Source organism: Heloderma suspectum, chromosome 4, assembly GCF_057233095.1.
Source record: "Heloderma suspectum isolate Gila_16-S chromosome 4, 16-S_ref, whole genome shotgun sequence".
In the NCBI taxonomy this organism is placed as follows: Eukaryota; Metazoa; Chordata; class Lepidosauria; order Squamata; family Helodermatidae; genus Heloderma; species Heloderma suspectum.
Window position 1 is genome coordinate 254,426,574 of NC_139461.1, and position 19,686 is coordinate 254,446,259.

General features: G+C 43.9%; 1 protein-coding gene across 2 annotated transcripts in view; it reads right to left on the reverse strand.

Moving 5' to 3' along the window:
• Window positions 1-19,686, reverse strand: part of PLXNA2 (plexin A2) — a 611,865-nt gene that overhangs the window by 169,220 nt on the left and 422,959 nt on the right. For both annotated transcript variants that reach the window (XM_084853404.1, XM_084853402.1), the window contains one exon: window positions 2,730-2,930. In XM_084853404.1, coding sequence (XP_084709530.1) covers window positions 2,730-2,930 — 201 coding nt within the window. The remainder of the gene's footprint in view (window positions 1-2,729; window positions 2,931-19,686) is intronic.

The following is a 19,686-nucleotide window of genomic DNA, read 5'->3' on the forward strand; positions in this document are numbered from 1 at the left end:
CCCAGCAACAGGCAGCTTTCCAGTATTACATATTCTATCAAGCTACTGCGGCCTGGAATTTGACAGCTTCCTGATAAGAGGTCTGCAATTGTCTTTTATCTCTCCTGTGTGAATTAGATTTGCCTTAACACCTTTGTCACATCCCCGCCCCAACTCCCCCTTCCCTGACCCCCCACAGTCACAGACGGGGAAGCTGACAGATAAAGGATCTTCTCTGGGGCCAGGATTCTAATTAAACACCTCACTATAGCACATTCCCGCCTGGAATTCAGGATTAGTTTAACCCCTGGTTGTTGCTGTTTTTGTTTCCTCTCCCAGAATATATGCTTCCTGGTGCCTTTTCTTCTGCCATCTCCATTTGCCCTATTTGTAGCTTTACCATCTAGGTTGGCAGCCTCTTCAATACTTTGAACACCAGTAAATGTGAGCAAGATATTCCCCAGTCCTCAAGGATAATAAAATATCTCTCTCTCTCTCTCTCTCTACACACACACACACACACACACACATGGGAAAAAAGATGCTCAAAGAGGCTAGACAGAAAAGCTAGCATTGTTCCTTGTAACAGCCTGCCATGGCATTAATGAATGGGCAGTCCTGATAAATGGATACAAGAGATAAATGCCCCATACTGGGTAGTTCATATACTTACTGCTGGGAGATCTCTCAATTTCTAAACATTTGCCTAATTGTCACAAACGTTTTGCCTAATTGTCACAAATTAGGCCCTCTTTAATGACCTTCCACCACGCATTAAACATGTGGTTGTTCAAGCAGCCATTTGGGGTGGGTTAGGGTATTTTTAGAAATATGATGTTTTTACTGTAGAATTTTATTGTTTTAAACTGTCCATTATACACTCTGTACATCGCCCAGAGTGGCTGGGTGACCAGCCAGATGGGCGATTAATAAATTTAATAAAACAAACAAACAAACACAAAAACCCTGCACTGACCTGTTTTTTGCCTATTGCATCAGATGTAGCTATGAAATACACACTGAATTACGCCCCCTGCCCCAGTAATACCTGGCAGCAGTCATTACATCGGGTTGTAACAGAGACAGAAAGCATAGCAGGGCCATCAGTAGCTCTGCTAAGAATCCACCATCATCAGGCTCCTCCCTCTCCCAACTGTCATCTGGCAGGAGCATCTGGACCGCAGTGGCAGCAGGAGGAGAAGGATTTTGCCATTATCCCCAAGTTTCCTGATTGCTGCCATGGCATGGGACAGTAGAACCACCAGCTGGCTCCTGAGAAAACCGCCACAAGAAGCCTAGAACAGCTGGCTTTTGCAAGTGAACTTGGTGTGGACAGCCAGAAAACCACCAGCCTCCAGGGACCATAATAGCAGCTGGTCCATCAGGGAAGCCAGGGGAAAGATTGATATTTCTCAATTTCTGTCATCCTCCTCCTCTGGACGTCCCAGGCACTTCCATGGTGAAGATCAGCAGAAGAGCAACAGTTTCTACTAGCTGACCATTTATGATATTTTAAGCTGTTTTGTGAGGGCAGTGTGACCTGAAAGGTAGTTACATATCTTTAAAACAAACAAATTACTGGGAAATAGGTAGGAGGTGGAGGAGAGAATGTACAAGTCTCCCAGAGTGGGCAAGTTTATCCCTGTTGGGGCTTTGTATGAATGTATGATCCTTTAATCCTGAGGTTATTTATCAAGTAGCTTCTATGTCTGATACAATCAAATAGTTTATTGATGTTGAAAGGATGTTGAAAGTGAGGAAGAGCGCTCCTGTATGAAGAGGGGCTGTTGATTCATTTCTTTTGGGATAAATCATCATATAAACACTAGGACGATGTGCCAGCCTAGGTGTTCACCATTTACTATAATCAAACAGAGACTACCAGGGACCTGAGAAAGGGAGCAAGAAGAAACATGCTGGATCTCCCTGCCTTATACGAACATCTACACAGTCTGTGGTAGATACCTGCCTTCTGATAGCATTATTCAGTCATTTCATACCACTTCTATGTACTGCATTTGCCTTGGTTGAAAGTTCTCATATATTCTACTTTTGTATAGCCTTTTCTAGAGAAAATTACTCACATGTAGAATCAACAGGTGAGGGGGAACCGGGCCGTGCTGCCTAATCCAGCCCCAACATTGTGATTCCCAGTTGCTCTGGCCCCTGAGATCTGTGCATTGACTGACTGCAAATATCTAAAAAGGGGAAGCCTTTTGAGACATTCACACTCAATATGAAGACGTCAGGGATCAGGAATAGCAGGGCACACGATGTTGGTGATGGAGCTAGCTACCAATGCCCTACTCCCCTTTACATGTTGATTCTATATGGCTTACGTCTCTCCTATATAATGTCTTCTTGTCGTATAGCACCTCTTCCTGGTACTGTACTTTAAGGAGGAAAAATAGTAATTTATCAGGAACAGGACCTCTTCTCTGGCACTCCCCCAAGGTCAGTTTGTGTTCTTCCCTGTTCTCTTTTTGGAGGCATTTGGAAAATGTTGGAAATGTTTGCTGTTGTTTTAATGTCATTTTAAATTATTGCCTTATACTGTTTTAGTTGGGTTGATTTTCTACTTTGCATTTTATTTTTTTGTGTCAAACCACTATGTGAAGAGCTTTGTTGGAAGGCAGACCAGAAATATTGCAAATAAATAAATACATAAAGCCCCAACTCCTTTCATATACAGCCTTCTCCTCCCCTTCCTCTTCCTCCTTCTCCTCAGCTCCTAAACCCTATCACCTTACCGAGCTATTCTGGCACTGGACACTTGAGCTGTTGAAGCGAAGAGCAGGTACACGATGAATCACGCCTTGGATGTTGAGGACACACTCATAGCCACGCTGGCCAGACTGAGGCTGAGGTAAATTTCTAGCCTTCAGTGTGATGGGCTTCACTTCACCAACAGGGATCAAAATCTCTTCTGTAGGGAACAGCTGTGGGCAATCCTGGAAAATATATAAAACACACACACAGCTGTTCAGGTAACTCACTGTGGACACTTTGTACTCAAAATATATTTAGATTCTGGAGACTCTGTGGAACTGCAACTCATGAACAGGAACTCTACTACATGTGATCGTCTATGTAAATGATTGTAACTAGGGGGTTTCAGACAGAGGTCTCTCAGGGCTAATGATCAGAAGGCATTTTCTTAAGGAAGAAAAGTTGGAATAAGCTGTTCTGTCTTTTCTTCCTTAATGGGTTTCCTGCAGTAAGGAAAAAGATGGAAGTAGTGGTGGGAAAACATGGGAGGGTTAAGAGTGGAAGCCATTGTTGTCTGGACCCCTGTAAAATTTCATGAATGAGGCAGGGCAATGGTGCCATAACAATCTCACCTGGAAGCACCATAGGGATGAGCTGAAGGTTCTGTTAAGACCTTGTTTGGCTTAAATGTAAAAATTTTGGAGGGAGAGGAGGAAAGGGGAAGGAGAGATTTTGTTCCCCTGCTCACTTTTTTCACTGCTGTATCAACCAGCATGCTGTATTGTTTGTGGTCCTGGTGGCAGTGGCAATGGCTTGTCCAATTGCCCTGGTGGTTAGTGGGTGTCATTTTTCCCCAGCAGGCCCTAGAGTGAGGAGACGAAGCATTTCGCCTCACACTCAGACTGGCTTCATGGTGATGCCATGTCATCATGATGTAGCATTGCCATGTAGCCAGCTGGCATGACCGTAAACTTCCCTGTCTTCATTCTAGGCCTGTTGGGGGAAAATTGGCACCCATTAGCCACTGGGACTCTCAGGAGCACCATTGCTGCTGACTGTAAATTCAGCACCCACTTCACCTGCTTTAACGATCCTGCAGTGGCCAAAATGCTACACCCTGCATTTTTACATCATGCAAAAATGGTGGTGGCTGAGAGAAGATTTTGGCTCAACCCTAGTTTTAACTGCAGCAGAAGGAAGAATATGGTTCAAAAAATTAGAGAACATTTTTGAAAATGAAAACATCAATTTCATTTGAAAACTCTGGATTATTTTTATAGCTTTCCTTTGTAATTTTTCATCAGCCTCTGCTTTCTAGCAACTGAAATGTAAAGGCAACCCAGGGTGTATGTTTTGTTCTGCAGCACTACCAACCCCATAATACTGTCAACAGCTGCAATTTCTCAGGTGTTTAGAATAAGGAGTGTTCTGTGTTTCCACAGAAAGGAAAAATAAAAACAAGATCCTGTTGGAAATGGGATGCTGGACTAGATGGGTTTATTTATTTGCTTGTTTATTTATTTTAAGGATTTCTATGCTGCATTTCAGAACTAAAAGGTGATTCCAAAGTGGCTTACAAACCAAAAAGGCTACTAATATAACACCATAAAACACCACATTAAAGCCACATTAAAATTCCATAAAATCTAGGAAGTAGAAGAGCAGCATAATGCAACAAAATGTTAAAATGTCAGCCTAAACCAATCACAGAACATATAAAATGTAACCAAGAGAATAACTAAACTCAAACCAAAGTAAGACTAAAGTAAAAAATGTTTTCAGGGCCTGCCTTAAAGAAAACAAAGAAGAGGCAAAATGTATCCCTAGGGAGGAAGTTCCAAAGATGGGGAGCCACCATTGAACAGGCCCTGGATCTTTGGTCTTATGCAGCAGGTTCTTACTATGTTCTTATGTTTTTATGTGCATGGAAACCTATGGAGCAGGCACTAGTTCAATGGTACAGTCACAACAGTGAAAATATAGTGTTTGCAACACTGGGTTGTCCCCCAGCAACCCAGAATTACTGGTTCAGACATCACACTAAAACAACCCAGGGATGGAGCCCTAGTGGGAGTGATCGGGAAGCAGGAGTCAGCACACTCACTTGCTCCCACTTCATTCACAACTAGGGATGTTGGAGGAACCCATCTGGTGAGCTTTCGGGGGCTCAGACCCCCAAGTTCAAGTCTGGTGAGCTTTTGGGGGCTCAGACCCCTGAACTGCGGCTTGCTTGTCTGCAAGATAGCCTGACTTGACCTGTGTCAAGTCAGGCCAGCTCATGGACTTCTGCCACCCCCATCACCATTGCTGGCCACTCTGCACTCTGAAGGCAACAAGTCCTCCCTTGCTGTCCCCCTCCCACAAGCAGTTGATGTTCAGAGGATATGTTAGAGTGCCTCTCCTGGCATGAACCTACATGTACACTACACTCATCATCTAAGGTCCTCCTCCAGGTGCCCCCTCTGTGGGAGGCTCGGAAGGTGGCAACAAGGGAGAGGGCCTTCTTGGTGCTTCCCCCCCCCCATTATGGAGCGATCTCCCCAGCGAGGTCCGCCCAAGTTATTTTTTGGCTCCAGGTTAAGACCTTCCTCTATTTTCAGGCGTGTGTGTGCTGTCTGTTTATATGTAAAGGGTTTTTATATTATGTACAATATTGAATCTTTAAGGTTTTTAATCTTTGTAAACCACGCAGAGCTTTAGCTATTGGGTGGTATAGAAATGTAAGAGATGAAATTAATGTTAACGCTGTATTGGTGAAGAGTGAGGTAGGCTACAGAGATCCCAAAGCATCTCCCCCCACCCCATCTTTTAAGATCTTAGTCATTTACGCTACGGTGGGCAATTTGTGGCCTCCAGATGTTTTGGCCTACAACTCCCATAATTTCACACCATTAGTTATGCTGGCTAGGGCTGATGGGAGTTGTAGACCAAAACATCTAGAGGGCCAATGATTTATGCCCAAATTCTTCTGAGTTTATCTCTTTTGCTGACTGGGTGGGGAGCCTGTGGCTCCCCAGATGTTGTTAGATTACAATACCCATCATCCCTGAGTTTGGGTCTGGGTTTGAGTCCTGTGAGGGCCACAGATTCCCACTCCTGCCCTAGAACAAATTTTAATTTAAGCCCGGAAAACAACAACAACAAACCAAACCTGTCATCATATGAAATACCTCTGATTTAGACAGACAACTTAGCCTCATAGGCAGGAAAGAACATGCTTCTATGAAATGATTTAGTGGGTAAAAGAAATGAGTGACAGGCAAGTCAAGAGACCCATTTACTTTTCTTAGCAAAACTGGGGTTGCTCTAAGAATGTCTGTTCCCTGAAAAACCAGGGGAAAATGTTTCCAAAGTGTCTTGTTAAAAGAAGGATGCATTCCATTTAGGGCTGAAATAAGAAGGGCTTTTGAACTGACAGATGCAACTTTTGGCAAATATGTTGATTTAGCATATTAAACTGCTCTGAGAACTTCTTTTTCATTTGTAATAATTTATTTCATTTACCCGCTTCACAAACAAGAACGCTGAAATATATAATTCATAGCGTTCACAACTTTCAGAATAAATCACTCATCCAATTACACACTGTGCCCTCCAGCATGATTTGTTAACAGCAAATAACAACTCTTATATTTGCTAATGAACAAATGGAAAATTTCAGCGTTATGACATCACAATTTATGTAATACTTTGTCTTCCTGATGTCTCATTTTTTTCATTAAGGATCTATAGATTTTTTTAAAGGTTACACATTAAGGAGAATTCTCTATCTAGATCTATCAGCACCAAATCAACTAAATTCACCAGAGACAAATAGCGCAGTGAACAGTCCATTCAAATTCATTTTTCTTTTGGTTCCTAAGTCTTGCAATATTATGAACCCATTTATAAGCAATGCTCAGGGAAGCTATCAGTACTGTTTGGAACTCAACTTTTTAATTTTTAATACCAAGCTGAGAACCTTAAAATTATAAATGGGCGGTGGCACCGATCCCCAGCCATTCTCCAAATACCTCCTACCAGCAAAGTTGTTAATTGCAAGTATCCCAGACCTGCAGCTGTAGTTGCCTAACCTGGTCTTCATGTCAGCCCTGGAAGCTGCACTGGCAATGCATGCTCAGTACTGTTCTGCTGGCTGAGAGGCAGTGAGGCAGGTTGTCCAGGTGGAATGGTCTACCTTACTGCCAAACATGGACACCATCTGGCTCTCCTGAACTTCCGCAGGGTCTGGATTTTTACTCTGAGGATGGGTGCTCATGCTGGGTTTTGTTGTTTGTTTAAGAAGAGGTCATAGCGTGCCTGTGTGGAGCTGAAGAGGTCCTTTTTTCAGTCTCAAGGTGATGGCTGTACTGGCTAGAACTCCACAGCCTGAAGAAGGAAAAAATGCTGCTGTGTGCCTGTTAAGGAAGGGAGGTTGGGAGACTGAGTGGCAGCAGGCTGGAGCCGGCTGGTTAGAGCAATGGGGTGGCTTTGGTGTGTGCATGCACATCACTGCGAGTGTGGGGTGTGTGGATCCGCCCCCCCAATTTTGCACTCCTGGGTTTAAAGCCACTTTATTCAGTTTCTTTCTCTGTGAAATGTGGGCTGTTGCTGGAACAGAAAAATGTGGCTCCCAAGAATGCTTTTGTGTGGCTCTGGAGATGATGATGAGGACGATTGCTACTACTACATGCTTTGTAGTATTTTGGGTGGATTTTGGATGCTCTCAAAACCTGCTGTCCATGCTTACTTCTGAGTAATCTAGTCCTTCTTACTTCTGAGTAGACATGCATAAGCGGGAGTTTTTCACTGTGCTGCTTCTCACTGTTATTTCTCAATAGACATGCAGAGGGATATTTGGGGGGATGTTTTGTATTGGACATGCAAATAGGTGGACTGAGGATGATCTCAGAACTCAGAAACTGCTGCTGAATTGCTGTGGTAGCGGCAGTGAGCGGATCTGGGGGGGTGGGGATAGACACAACCAGACAGCAGCAGCCTTCAGTGGCTCACTCATAAGGTGCAGGGTCAAGAAGCAGGAGATGTGAATTTGACCCCCCCACACACACACACACAATTAGAAGTGGGGAAAATGCCCCCACACCTTTTGCATGCTTGCCAAAAAGCAATCATGTCACAGGCAAAAGAGAGAGAGTTCCCAGGACTCAAACGCACAAAGCAAGCTCCGCAGATCAGCTTCCTAACCTCTCAGGCACAGCAGCAGACAAGAAACATCATGATCATGGGCATTTGTTTCCCACAGCCACAAGACCCAGTCATCGACGCCAGGAGCACAGGGGCTGCAGGTGTCCTGCAGGTGTTCCTTCCTCCTCCTCCTTCACAATCAGCACACTCCAGGAAACAAGGCTTCAGGCTCACTACTTTATTAGTTAAAGACTACCTTCTTTACAAATACAGATTCTACGAAACTCTCAGACTGCAATGAAACAGTTAATCTGCACCTACGAATATCAATAGAGGAGTGGAAGTGGAAGTTAGAGAAGTTGCCAGCAGTCTGGGCAAGAACTCCTTGGCCAGACTAGCTTCGCAGGGATGCCCCTCCCTCAGGGTGGCTCCCTTCTATGTAGGCTTTCATGAGTGGCCAACCTGATGGAGCACCGCAAGTTGCTCACGCCTGCCCTACAAGAACAAAAATGTTGGCAAGCCCTTTTCTACTATATCACTGATATCATTCAGAAAAGGCTGTGACAGTTTCATTTGATGTCCAGTTCTTATGATAGTTGGCAGAAAGGGTAACTCCCTGACCCCTTGTTATTCACAATGTGGGACGCATGATGGAAAGGGGCAGTAGATTCCTCACTGCACATCCCACGAGGGCTCAGAGTCTACCTCTTGCTCCAGACCTTGCTACTGGACCACCAGCAGGTAGAGCTGGGTGTGCAATTTGTTCAGTTCACATTTTATTATGAAGTGACGTAATTTACATTTCCTGAACTAATCCATGAACCAGAATACAATTAGCCTTCAATTTTTATACTTCTCCAAATCTTGCAATGCAGTTCTCTGATAAAAAAAAAAAACTGCACAAAAATTAATACATTAGGGGGAAATGGAAAAAAATCAAAATCAACCACTAGGGATGATAGTGTGCACAAATGCATACATTAGGGGAAACTGTACAGAAACGCATATAGATTTTCATGCGGACTTCAAAAATCCCATTCACAAACTCTCGTGGAAATGGCACGGAACAAACAGGTGCTTGGGAGAAAAAAAAAGCAAAAATTATAGAAAGAGAAAAATGCAGATTGATCCATCCCTACCAGCAAGGGAAAGGTGAGAGATCTCAGTAGCTCAATGTCCTCTTAACAGCCCAATAATTACTGCTACTATGATAAACTGATCAGGGATCTGCATTAACTAGTGGGAAGAGGAAGATTTCTAACGAGGTATGCTGGGTAAATTGTCAGCAGATGCTGGCAATGAATCAAACCAACAAGGAGGAGGCACGACTTCATGGAATGAGAGAATTGGACAAAAATGAATTAGACAGGTGGCCCATTACTACTCACTCTGATTTTTTATTGTATTGCATTCTTCCCAGCCCCTTTTTCTTGGGGGCCTGTAACCAGCAATAAGGCTTGGGCCTGCTTCTATGTTAAACCTGCTATTAAGTTATGACTCTGTGCAGGGCACTTTCATCTGTATGGCTGGTTGAGAGAAAGAGGACATGTCACAGCCTAAGCTCCCAGGAGATGACAAAGACCCCATTTTTGGTCTGTCCTCTGTCTGCTCCTGTAGCTATATGGCTAAGGTGCAGTTCTGTGAAGCAAGTGTTCTGGGTTCTAGCCCTGCTGCCTGCATCTGAAAAGGTTGTTGCTCATAAGGCAGAGTGCCTTGTCACTAAAGTGATTAAAAGCTAGGCTCTGCCTTGGAGAAATTACATTTCAATTTTACAGGGCAGGGAACTGAACGTTGAGATGCTGTATACCATTGCACTGCTTTTTTCTACGAGGCACATCACACTGATGTGCTATTGTAGTGCTCATTCTTCCTTGTCCATGTGGCTTCTTTCCCAATCCTTTGCCAAAAAACAAAACACAACAAAAACTTACTCCCCTCGCAGACAGCATTATGAACCTTTTGTGTGCTATAAACATTCTCGGCTCAGATGGGTGAATCTATTTCCAGTCTGTGTCACTTTTGCATGTTTTTATTTATAATTCAATTTTGCTTCTACAAAACATGTATTTAAATGTGTATTTTCTTTCAAACTCTCTCTCTCTATATATATATGTTCAAACGTCTGAGAACTCTGTTGCAATATTTGGAGAAGCACGAGGTAGATAGCTACATTGTGATCAAGACATTAGTGTGAGAGGTGCAGAGCAGATCAATTCGCACAGGAATCCACAAAGACAAAATTCCTCAAGCATCATAGAATCATAGAATAGTAGAGTTAGAAGGGGCCTATAAGACCGTCGAGTACAACCCCCTGCTCAATGCAGGAATTTAAGTCAAAGAATCCCTGACAGATGGCTGTCCAGCCTCGTCTTGAATGCCTCCAGCGTGGGAGAGCCCACTACCTCCCTAGGTAACTGGTTCCATTGTTGTATTGCTCTAACAGTCAGTAAGTTTTTCCTGATGTTCAGCCAGAATCTGGCTTCCTGTAACTTGAGCCCATTATTCCGTAACCTGCACTCTGGGATGATCGAGAAGAGATCCTGGCCTTCCTCTCTGTGACAGCCTTTCAAGGACTTGAAGAGCGCTATCATCTCTCCCCTCAGTCTTCTCTTCTCAAGGCTAAACATGCCCAGTTCTTTCAGGCTGTCTTCATAGGGCTTTGTTCCCAGTCCCCTGATCATCTTCGTTGCCCTCCTCTGAACCCTCTCCAGCTTGTCTGCATCCTTCTTAAAGTGTGGTGCCCAGAACTGGACACAGTACTCCAGATGAGGCCTAACCAGTGCCGAGTAGAGGGGGACTAGTACTTCCCGGGATTTGGAAGCTATAGTTCTATTTGTTGTTGTTAATGCAGCCCAAAATAGTATTTGCCTTTTTTGCAGCCACATCACATTGCTGGCTCATATTCAGCTTGTGATCTACAACAATTCCAAGATCCTTCTCGCTTGTAGTATTTTTGAGCCAAGTATTCCCCATCTTGTAAATGTGCATTTGGTTTCTTTTTCCTAGGTGCAAAACTTGGCATTTATCCCTATTAAATGTCATTCTGTTGTTTTCTGCCCAGCACTCCAGTCTATCCAGATCACTTTGAATTTTGTTTCTGTCTTCCAAGGTATCAGCTATCCCTGTGTCATCCTCAAATATGATCAGCATTCCCTGCACCTCCTCCTCCAAGTCATTAATAAAAATGTTGAAGAGCACTGGGCCCAGGACTGAGCCCTGCGGTACCCCACTTGTTACCTCTCCCCAGTTAGAGAAGATCCCATTGATAAGCACTCTTTGAGTCTGATCCTGTAGCCAACTGTGGATCCACCGGATTGTTGTTTCATCTAGCCCACTTTGAGCTAGTTTGCTCATCAGGAGATCATGGGGCACTTTGTTGAAAGCTTTGCTGAAGTCGAGGTATATGATGTCCACAGCATTCCCACAGACAGTCCACAAGGGAGGTGACCTGATCAAAAAATGAGATCAGATTCGTCTGGCAGGATTTGTTCTTGATGAAACCATGTTGGCTTCAAGTAATGACTGCATTGTTTTCAAGGTGCTTCCAGGTGGATTGCTTTATCATCTGCTCCAGAATTTGCCCAGGGATTGATGTCAGACTGACTGGTCTGTAGTTCCCAGGTTCCTCCTTTTTACCCTTTTTGAAGATAGGAACAACATTAGCCCTCCTCCAGTCATCTGGCACTTTACCCATCCTCCATGATTTCTCAAAGAGAATAGACAGCGGTTCTGAGAGGTCTTCTGCCAGTTCCTTTATTACTCTAGGGTGCAGTTCATCTGGCCCTGGAGCTTTGAACTCATTCAAAGTAATTAGGTGTTCCTTGACCACATGCCTATCGACCTCAAGCTGCAATCCTGCCCCTCCTGTGGGACTGAAGCCTATGGATTCTACATGCAGGGCTTGTAATTGTTGGACTTTGTATTTGGTTGGCTATGATTGCAATAGTGATCCTTGCTTCCCTGTTTTGGCCCTGGCTTTCCCTCAAGAAACAAAAAAAAGTTGATTACAAGCTCCCAGTGGCATCCCAGAACTAGTGGCTGTAGATGTCAGTTGCCATTGCCCTATCCATTGGGATATAGGAGGCCTCTGTTGGGGAAGATGCTGTGGGCTTTTCCTGGGGGTGTGCTTGTGAATTATGTGAGTGTAGAGTAGGTCCCTGCCATTGCCACATTGACCACATTGATTAGTGCCTTCTCTGCATGGCTACTGTGCAAGTGTTCAATATCATGACTGGTAGGTTGTAGCAGAGTTACCAGAGACACTGTGGGAACAGATGTCAATGTTGCTCTATTACCTTTGTTTCTAGCTGCTATTACTGTGCTTTCTATTTTGCTCTAGGAGTGCATAGGGTCACACTATATCACGTAGGTGTTAGCCCTGGCATAGAGACTTCTGGCATAGCGGGACCATAGGAATAGCCTGCCCAAAGGATTCTTGAAGTTGACACAGTTACACGCAAAAAATGTTATCCGTAAGTCTCTTATGGTGGAGAGGAGATGAGGGGGTGGAGAAGAGGAAGAGACTGCAGTGCTGATCTGCTATCATACCCTTTTATTTTCCATGCTACTGTCTACCCCCCAACATTGACTATAATTATTTCTTTCATTTTCTTTTTAAGACTAGAGTATTCAAAACAAAGTATTGTGAGGTAGGCACCAAAATTACAGGTATCTCATTTTCCTTTTATCTTTTAAAGCAGGGATGGGCAACTTCAGGAGGTCTGCCCCCCCCATCCACTCTGTGTCTCTCCACCCACCCCCACCCCCCAGAGCCAAAGACAGAAGAAAAATTTAAAATAAATTTTAAAAATGGGAACTGGAGATGCTACAGAGCATCAAAAGGGTCAAAATTAGCTTGACTGTAAGCTAATTTTTAACCTTTTGGGACTCAATAGATGCTACAGGGGGCTAAAAGGGTCAAATGTAGCTTGCAAACAAGTGATGCACCTCAGTATCTGTGCAGAATGGTTGCATTCAGTAAAACACCATCCCCATGGTGTCCCTTTTGGGCTTCCTGTTCAAATAAGCTGCTTGGCCACATGAATAATTAACCTTCTCATTACCAATAGAAAAGTGAATGTGGTATGCTGGCTAGAAGGTATACAAACATAATGAAATACATCACTGTACTCTTTATACATTGGAATCAACCTTGGATGAAAGTCGGGCATAAGTACTACACATCTAAGAAGCCACAAGTGTAAAGCTGTCAGAGAATTCCGCCACGGATCTCGGTGAGGCCGAATGCCAGTGTATTCGCCCCCCCGAACTCCGTGGCGGAACGGCCTGCCCCCCCGCGGATCCCCCCTGGGACGAGACTTACCTGGGGTGGATGTTCTGGGCGGTGGCGGCTGCAGCGGCGGCTGCTGGTCTTCCGGCTGGCCGCCGCTACCGCCATTTGCAGTCTTGTTGTTTTGTTTTTTGGTTTTTTTACAAGACGTGATAGGCTACATAAAGATTTACGTAGCCTATCATGGCTGGGTAAAAACAAAAACAAAAACAAACGTGTATGCAAATGGCGGCGGCTATGGCTGCCACCATTTGCGTTCCTTATTTTTGGCCGTCTTAGTCTACGTAAATATTTACGTAGACTATGATGGTGAAAATAAAGGGGAACGCAAATAGCGTAGCGGGCGCTATTTGCGTCCCTTTTTGATTCGCCGTTTTAGCCTACGTAAATATTTACGTAAATAAGTACGGCACCGCTGCAGAGCACAGCCGGCCGTGGAGGATTCCGGGGGGGGAGGAACGGATTGCCTCCCCCCTCCGTCGAGGATTCCAGGGGGAGGGACGGAACACATCCCTCCCTATCAACATAATACGCAGAAAGGTGACTTTCATACATCCCTACACCAGTGTGTTATGCAGACATACAGAAAGTATGTTAGAAAGTAGACATGCAAACCAAATTAACAAAAATAAAAATCAGATTTGGGTTGAATGTTGTATGTCTCTGACAATTCAGAATCTTGTTCTGAGAATCCTAGCAACCATATAGAAATCCAAGAACATAAGAAGAGCCATGTCGGATCAGACCAAGGGTCTATCTAGTCCAGCATTCTGTTCATATTAAATCCTGGGCATGCCTCTGTGACATGGCTGTGACTGGCAAGTGACATTGTCAAGGAGTGGGGCTGCCCCTCCCCCCCTCTTTTTCCCATTTGCAGTAGAGCTGCTTTCACAATAAGTAGCCTCCTTTTCCCATTCATAATAGCAGTAGCACTGATTCATTCACAATAGTAGAGCAGCCCATTTATAAGTAGTGCACAATAAAGATTACACAGAGCTGAAGGAGGAAGGGCAGCCAGTAGCAGGAGCCTGCAGCTACAGTATTTCACAGTTGTGTTACTGTGATATACCTACAACTTTGCAGTGGCATGATACACCTACAACTAAGGAATACCTAGAATGGAAGGAGAGAGGGTGGCCAGCCTCAGTATTTCACAGTCATGATACACCTGCAACTTTGCAGTAATGATACACCTACAACTTCGCAGTAGCACAACACACCTACAACTAAGGAAGATCCAGAAGGAGAGAGGGTGGTCGTACAGCAGGGGAGCATGGACAGAGCTGGGAACAAACCTCCTCAATCATGGAATCGCGCTGTGTTGCACCTTGAGTCCCAGTATGGGGAAAAAGGCAGGATATAAATAAATATAATAAAATAATAATAATAATTCAGACTAATGCAGCAGTTTGTTTTTTTCCATTCACAAACAGCAGCCGCTGATTCATTCATGTCTGTTCTTCAGAACAGTCCCCTGTGTGTGTGATTTTCCTGTGTGTTTGTGGGGAGGAGGAGGAGGCTTAGTTGAGGTTGGGGAAGGGGAGGCAGCAGCTGCCACTGCTGACTCCAGAGAGCTAGCAGAGGGAGGCAATTCCAGCCCTTTCCCTCCATGCAGGACCTAAGCACCTCTTGTCTTCCCACCTGTTGCTCTGTTCCCGGGCTTCAATATTGCTGGTTCACAGTTGGTGGATGTGAGGGGGAGAGGTGTAGAGTAAACTATCTGACATTACTCATCTCTTCTATTAAACTTCCCTGAGCAGTGGAGCATGCAGAGGGGCAGGAGTAAGCCTCTGTCATTGGCTGAGCAGCATCTATGGGGTTGATGATGTTCACTTCTACTAGTGAGACTCTGCCTATCCATCAGCAAAGTAAGGCAGATCACAGTGCAGTTTGACCTGTGAAAAGTGGGGTTTAAGGTAGTGTTTACTCCACAGTTTTTGCTTCATGTGCCTGGGATGGACCAAAAGTGATTTCATGAAAATCTGGATAATATCAGAAGTGCTTCTCATTCCATTTCCGTGTAGACTTCCCCTTGGTCTGCATTTGGTAAACACCTTTTCTGCCCCCAATAATCCCAGCCAAATATTCAGCATCAATTATACACTAAAAGCAAACCTTTAAGGGAGTTGTCAGGGTGTGCTGGAGTGCTCGGGGATCTCATTTCCAAGATGAAAACAGTATGTTGTATGCTTTTTAGAAGAACCTATCTAGAAGATCATCATCATTTGTTGGAAAACATAGTCTGAGACTGGCTTTCTAAGCCAATCTCAGCACAGCACCTTATTGACAGCCGGCCTTCTTTCAAGCATCTTTGCTAGCATTAGCTAATTATGCACATTGATAAATGTTAACCTCATTAGCAGGTTATCTAAAACTCTGTGCTCTGTGCACATTGTGGATGGTTCCATTGATTTCACTAACATAATTCCTAATTTATAGTGGTTGAATCCAAAGAAGAATGTGATCCTTCTGGAGGACTAACTCCAGTAGTAACCAGAGAATTTAGTAAATGCTACATTTCTATTCATCTTACCTGTAGTCTCATGGTTGCTGGTTTTGGGTTTTTTTAAAAATCCAGTTGCTTATTGCATGTTGTTGTCTGGCCTTTCCTTTGCAAACAGACAAGTGCATTTTCACCATGATGGTTAAATATTACTAATAATTTAAAATGCCGTTTATGTCAGCCAATTTGTTTTGAATAAATATGCCCCTTTGCACCTGCAACCTCAGCTTTATCTCATTAATGCCTGCAGTTATAGTCAATATTTTGCCTTAAAATATAACCCACCCTCTGTGATCTTTTCCCAAACACAGTGCTGCTAATTTCTCTTATTTTGTTGCAAATCTCACTGTTGTCAGCAGTTATCGAAATCCCACTGACCACAATTCCTTCAGTAAATCAGTTTCACAGCTGTTATTTAACAAAATGTAAGCTCCTGCAATAGACAGAATGAAATCATGATAAAGTGTATAGAAAAGTCTTACAGTATAGAAGGCCATGATTCTAATCCTGTGAGGGTGTGCTTGTACAAGTGAAACTTTGCACAAAAACACATGTTACTTTAAAGAGATGGTTAGCAGCTATGTCTTTTTTCTTTTTTACTCTAAAGTAAGCACAGAGGTCTAGATCCAGATTGGGACCTCTGTACCATTAAAGCAAATGGATCACTGTTAGGCAACATTTTATTATTTATTTATTATTAACATTTTTATACCGCCTTATCTGCTAAATAGGTATCAAGGCAAGAATTTAAAACAAGAAAAGCAAGAAAACCTTAAAACAATTAAAACCTTAAAACAGGAAAACCATTAAAAATCTACATATTTTAAAAGGCTAAATTAAAGAGATGCATCTTTGCACCCTTGCTAAAGGCCAAGAGAGTGGGGGCCAATTGCAGTTCTTGAGGGAGTGCATTCTACACTTCGGGGGCAACAAAGGAGAAAGCCGTTTCACGCATGCCTGACAAATCAGCTTCTGCAGGTATGGCACCCTCAAAAGGGCCTCTCCTGCAGAACTTAATTCGTGAGGTGGGGGCATAGCAAGACAGGTGGTCCCTTAGATAAACTGCAGATGGCGGGGGGGGAGGGGCAATCTGGTTTGGGACCCTAACAAAAAGATATGGCTGCTTGCTATGTCTTTAAAGTAGGGATGTCACAGAATTCTGCCACGGATCTCGGTGAGGCGGAATGCCAGTGCATTCAGCCCCCCGAACTCTGTGGCGGAACGGCCTGCCCCCCCCGCCCCCCTGCAGATCCCCCCCGATATGAGACTTACCTGGTGCGGATGTTCCGGGTGGCTGCGGTGGCGGTGGCGGTGGCTGGTCTGACTGGCTGCCACCGCCGCCATTTGCAGTCTTCTTTTTTTTTTTTTTTACAGACACGTGATAGGCTACGTAAGTTTTTACGTAGGCTACGTAAGCCTATCACGTCTCTGTAAAAAAGAAAAAAAAAAGACGAAGAAAAATAAGGAACGCAAATGGCTTGGATTTGGTTTGCCTTGGATTTGTACTGAGATCATTCTATCGTTTTTAAGATTGTACCCCAGTACTGCTTTTCCCACTCTTTTGTTGACTATGAGTGCTATTCCATTTCTTCTAAGGGATTCTTGCCCACAACAGTAGATATGATGGTCACCTGAATTAAATTCGCCCATGCCTGTCCATTTTAGTTCGCTGATTCCCAAGATGTCGATGTTCAATCTTGCCATCTCATGTTTGACCACCTCCAGCTTACCTTGATTCATTGATCTTACATTCCAGGTTCCTAAACAATATTGTTCTTTACAGCATCGGATTTTCTTTTCACCACCAGACACATCCACAGCTGAGTGTCCTTTTGGCTTTGGCCCAGCCGCTTCACTCTTTCTGGCGCTACTTGGAAATACCCTCTGCTCTTCCCCAGTAGTATATTGGACACCTTCCGACCTGAGGGGCTCATCTTCCGGTGTCATATCTTTTAGCCTTGTGATATGTTCCATGGGGTTTTCTTGGCAAGAATACTGGAGTGGGTTGCCATTTCCTTCTCCAGTGGACCACGTTTTGTCAGAACTCTCCGCCATGACCTGTCCGTCTTGGGTGGCCCTGCATGGCATAGCTTATGGCTTCACTGAGTTACGCAAGCCCCTGTGCCACAACAAGGCAGTGATCCATGAAGGGGTTCTTCGTCTTGGTCTATGTAAATATTTACGTAGACTAAGACGAAGAAAAATAAGGAACGCAAATGGCGGCGGCCGTAGCCACCGCCATTTGCGTATGCTTCCCCCCCCCTTACCCAGAGCCCTCCGCAGCTGGAAATCCGGCTGTGGACGGCCCTGGCCTGGGCCTGGCCGGCTGCTCCATGGAGCCGCCGTGGAGCACAGCCGGCTTTCAAGGATTCCAGGGGGGAGGACCGGATCGCCTCCCCCCCCGGTGAGGATTCCGGGGGGAGGGACGGAGCGCCTCCCCCCCCCCAGCGGAACCCAGCAGAGCCAGGTAAGCGGGGTTTCGTACACCCCTACTTTAAAGTAATGTGTTCTTTGGGTCTATGTCATGATTATTATGGGACCACATCATTTCCCTGCAAAAGATTCCTTGTTCAGTACCAGGCATCTCAGGTAACAGTGTTGTGAAAGACCCATGGAGAGTTCTCACTGGTCAGAGGAGACAGCACTGGTTTTGATGGACTAATGATCTGACCTCGTAAAAGGCAGCTTCATGTATATATTCTTTAATGGGCTTGGGCCAGTCTGTCCCCCACTGAATTATGAGACATTATGTAATCTAGGAGTAGATTAAAAATTCTTGGGGGTCCTACATGGTCTTGATGAAGGAAAGAAGTGCAATTGCATCTGATGGATACATATCACTGGATCATGGCCAATTAGACTGTTAAAGCTCATTATTCCTGAGGTTGCCAAACCCACATAGGAATCTAGGCTATATGCAGCATAAATCCACAATAAATCATTTTCCTGACAAGCCCTTGAATACTGGGTAAAGTTGCTACTCACTTCTTTATCCCTTTACAAGGAAAAACCTGAAAACATTATCAGTATACAAACAAAGTTTGACATTTTTTTCACCTCTTGATGATAGCTAGCCTGACACAATTTGTAGACTTTGCTATTGGCTTAAGTTAACAAACCTGCCTAGGAGATAATGAGTGTTTAGGGAACATAAAGCTCTTATTTTACTATCCACTCTTAAGCATATTTCCATCTAAGGGAATGAATAAAATTCTAATCTAGAAAAAAAAGTTCAGCAAAATAATGTCTACAAAATATATTTCAAAGATCTCAGTATTGAGAAAATAACTGAATGCTCAATAAAACAACTACACGCTACAATTCAGAATGCATATTGCTACTGAAACTCTCCACGGCATCTGATCCATGCACATTTCCCACATCTCTTTAAATGCCATCCGTGCAATATTTCATTTTAAAAAAAACCTCATCCTTCTAAAGCAGCCACAGCAGTCTCTCTTTTACTATTATGCCTTGCTGAACTGCCAAAAAAACCTGAACCAGGAAGCTGGAGATAAACACTAACCTTGCAACCCATATTGAGCAAGGAATAATTGGCTTTAGTTCTGATCTCCTTCCCTCCCACCTTGAAAACTAGTCTCCTGACTCTGCTATTGCTTTGGTATGCTTTTCACCATCACCGAAGTTTCCTAAGCACCAGTAGTGGCAATTAAGGTAAGTGGTCCAATAGCTGAGATTGCCAGATAAAAACAAAAACATTTTCCAACACAGCTGAGTTCTTTGGCAAACTAATTAATTATTAGTTGTGTTGTGTATATCTTTATCCAACCTTCATTTGAATTATGAATTTGAAGCTGACCTATGTTGCAAAAATACTTCACTATCAACCAGCAAGTTCAGCTCCTGTTGGCACTGTATTTGAATAAGCCTTGTAGCATCGAGCTTCTAGATCTGCTAGATCTGAGCAGCTAGATATTTTTGGTCTGAAGTCTTTTAAGACATTTCTGAAAATGGCCAGCATTTATAACAAGACAAAGCAATAAATGCCTGATGCTATATCTTAAATGACTGGCAAAACCAGGAAGCCTAATGTTTTTACTTTTGCCATACCTCCCGGAAT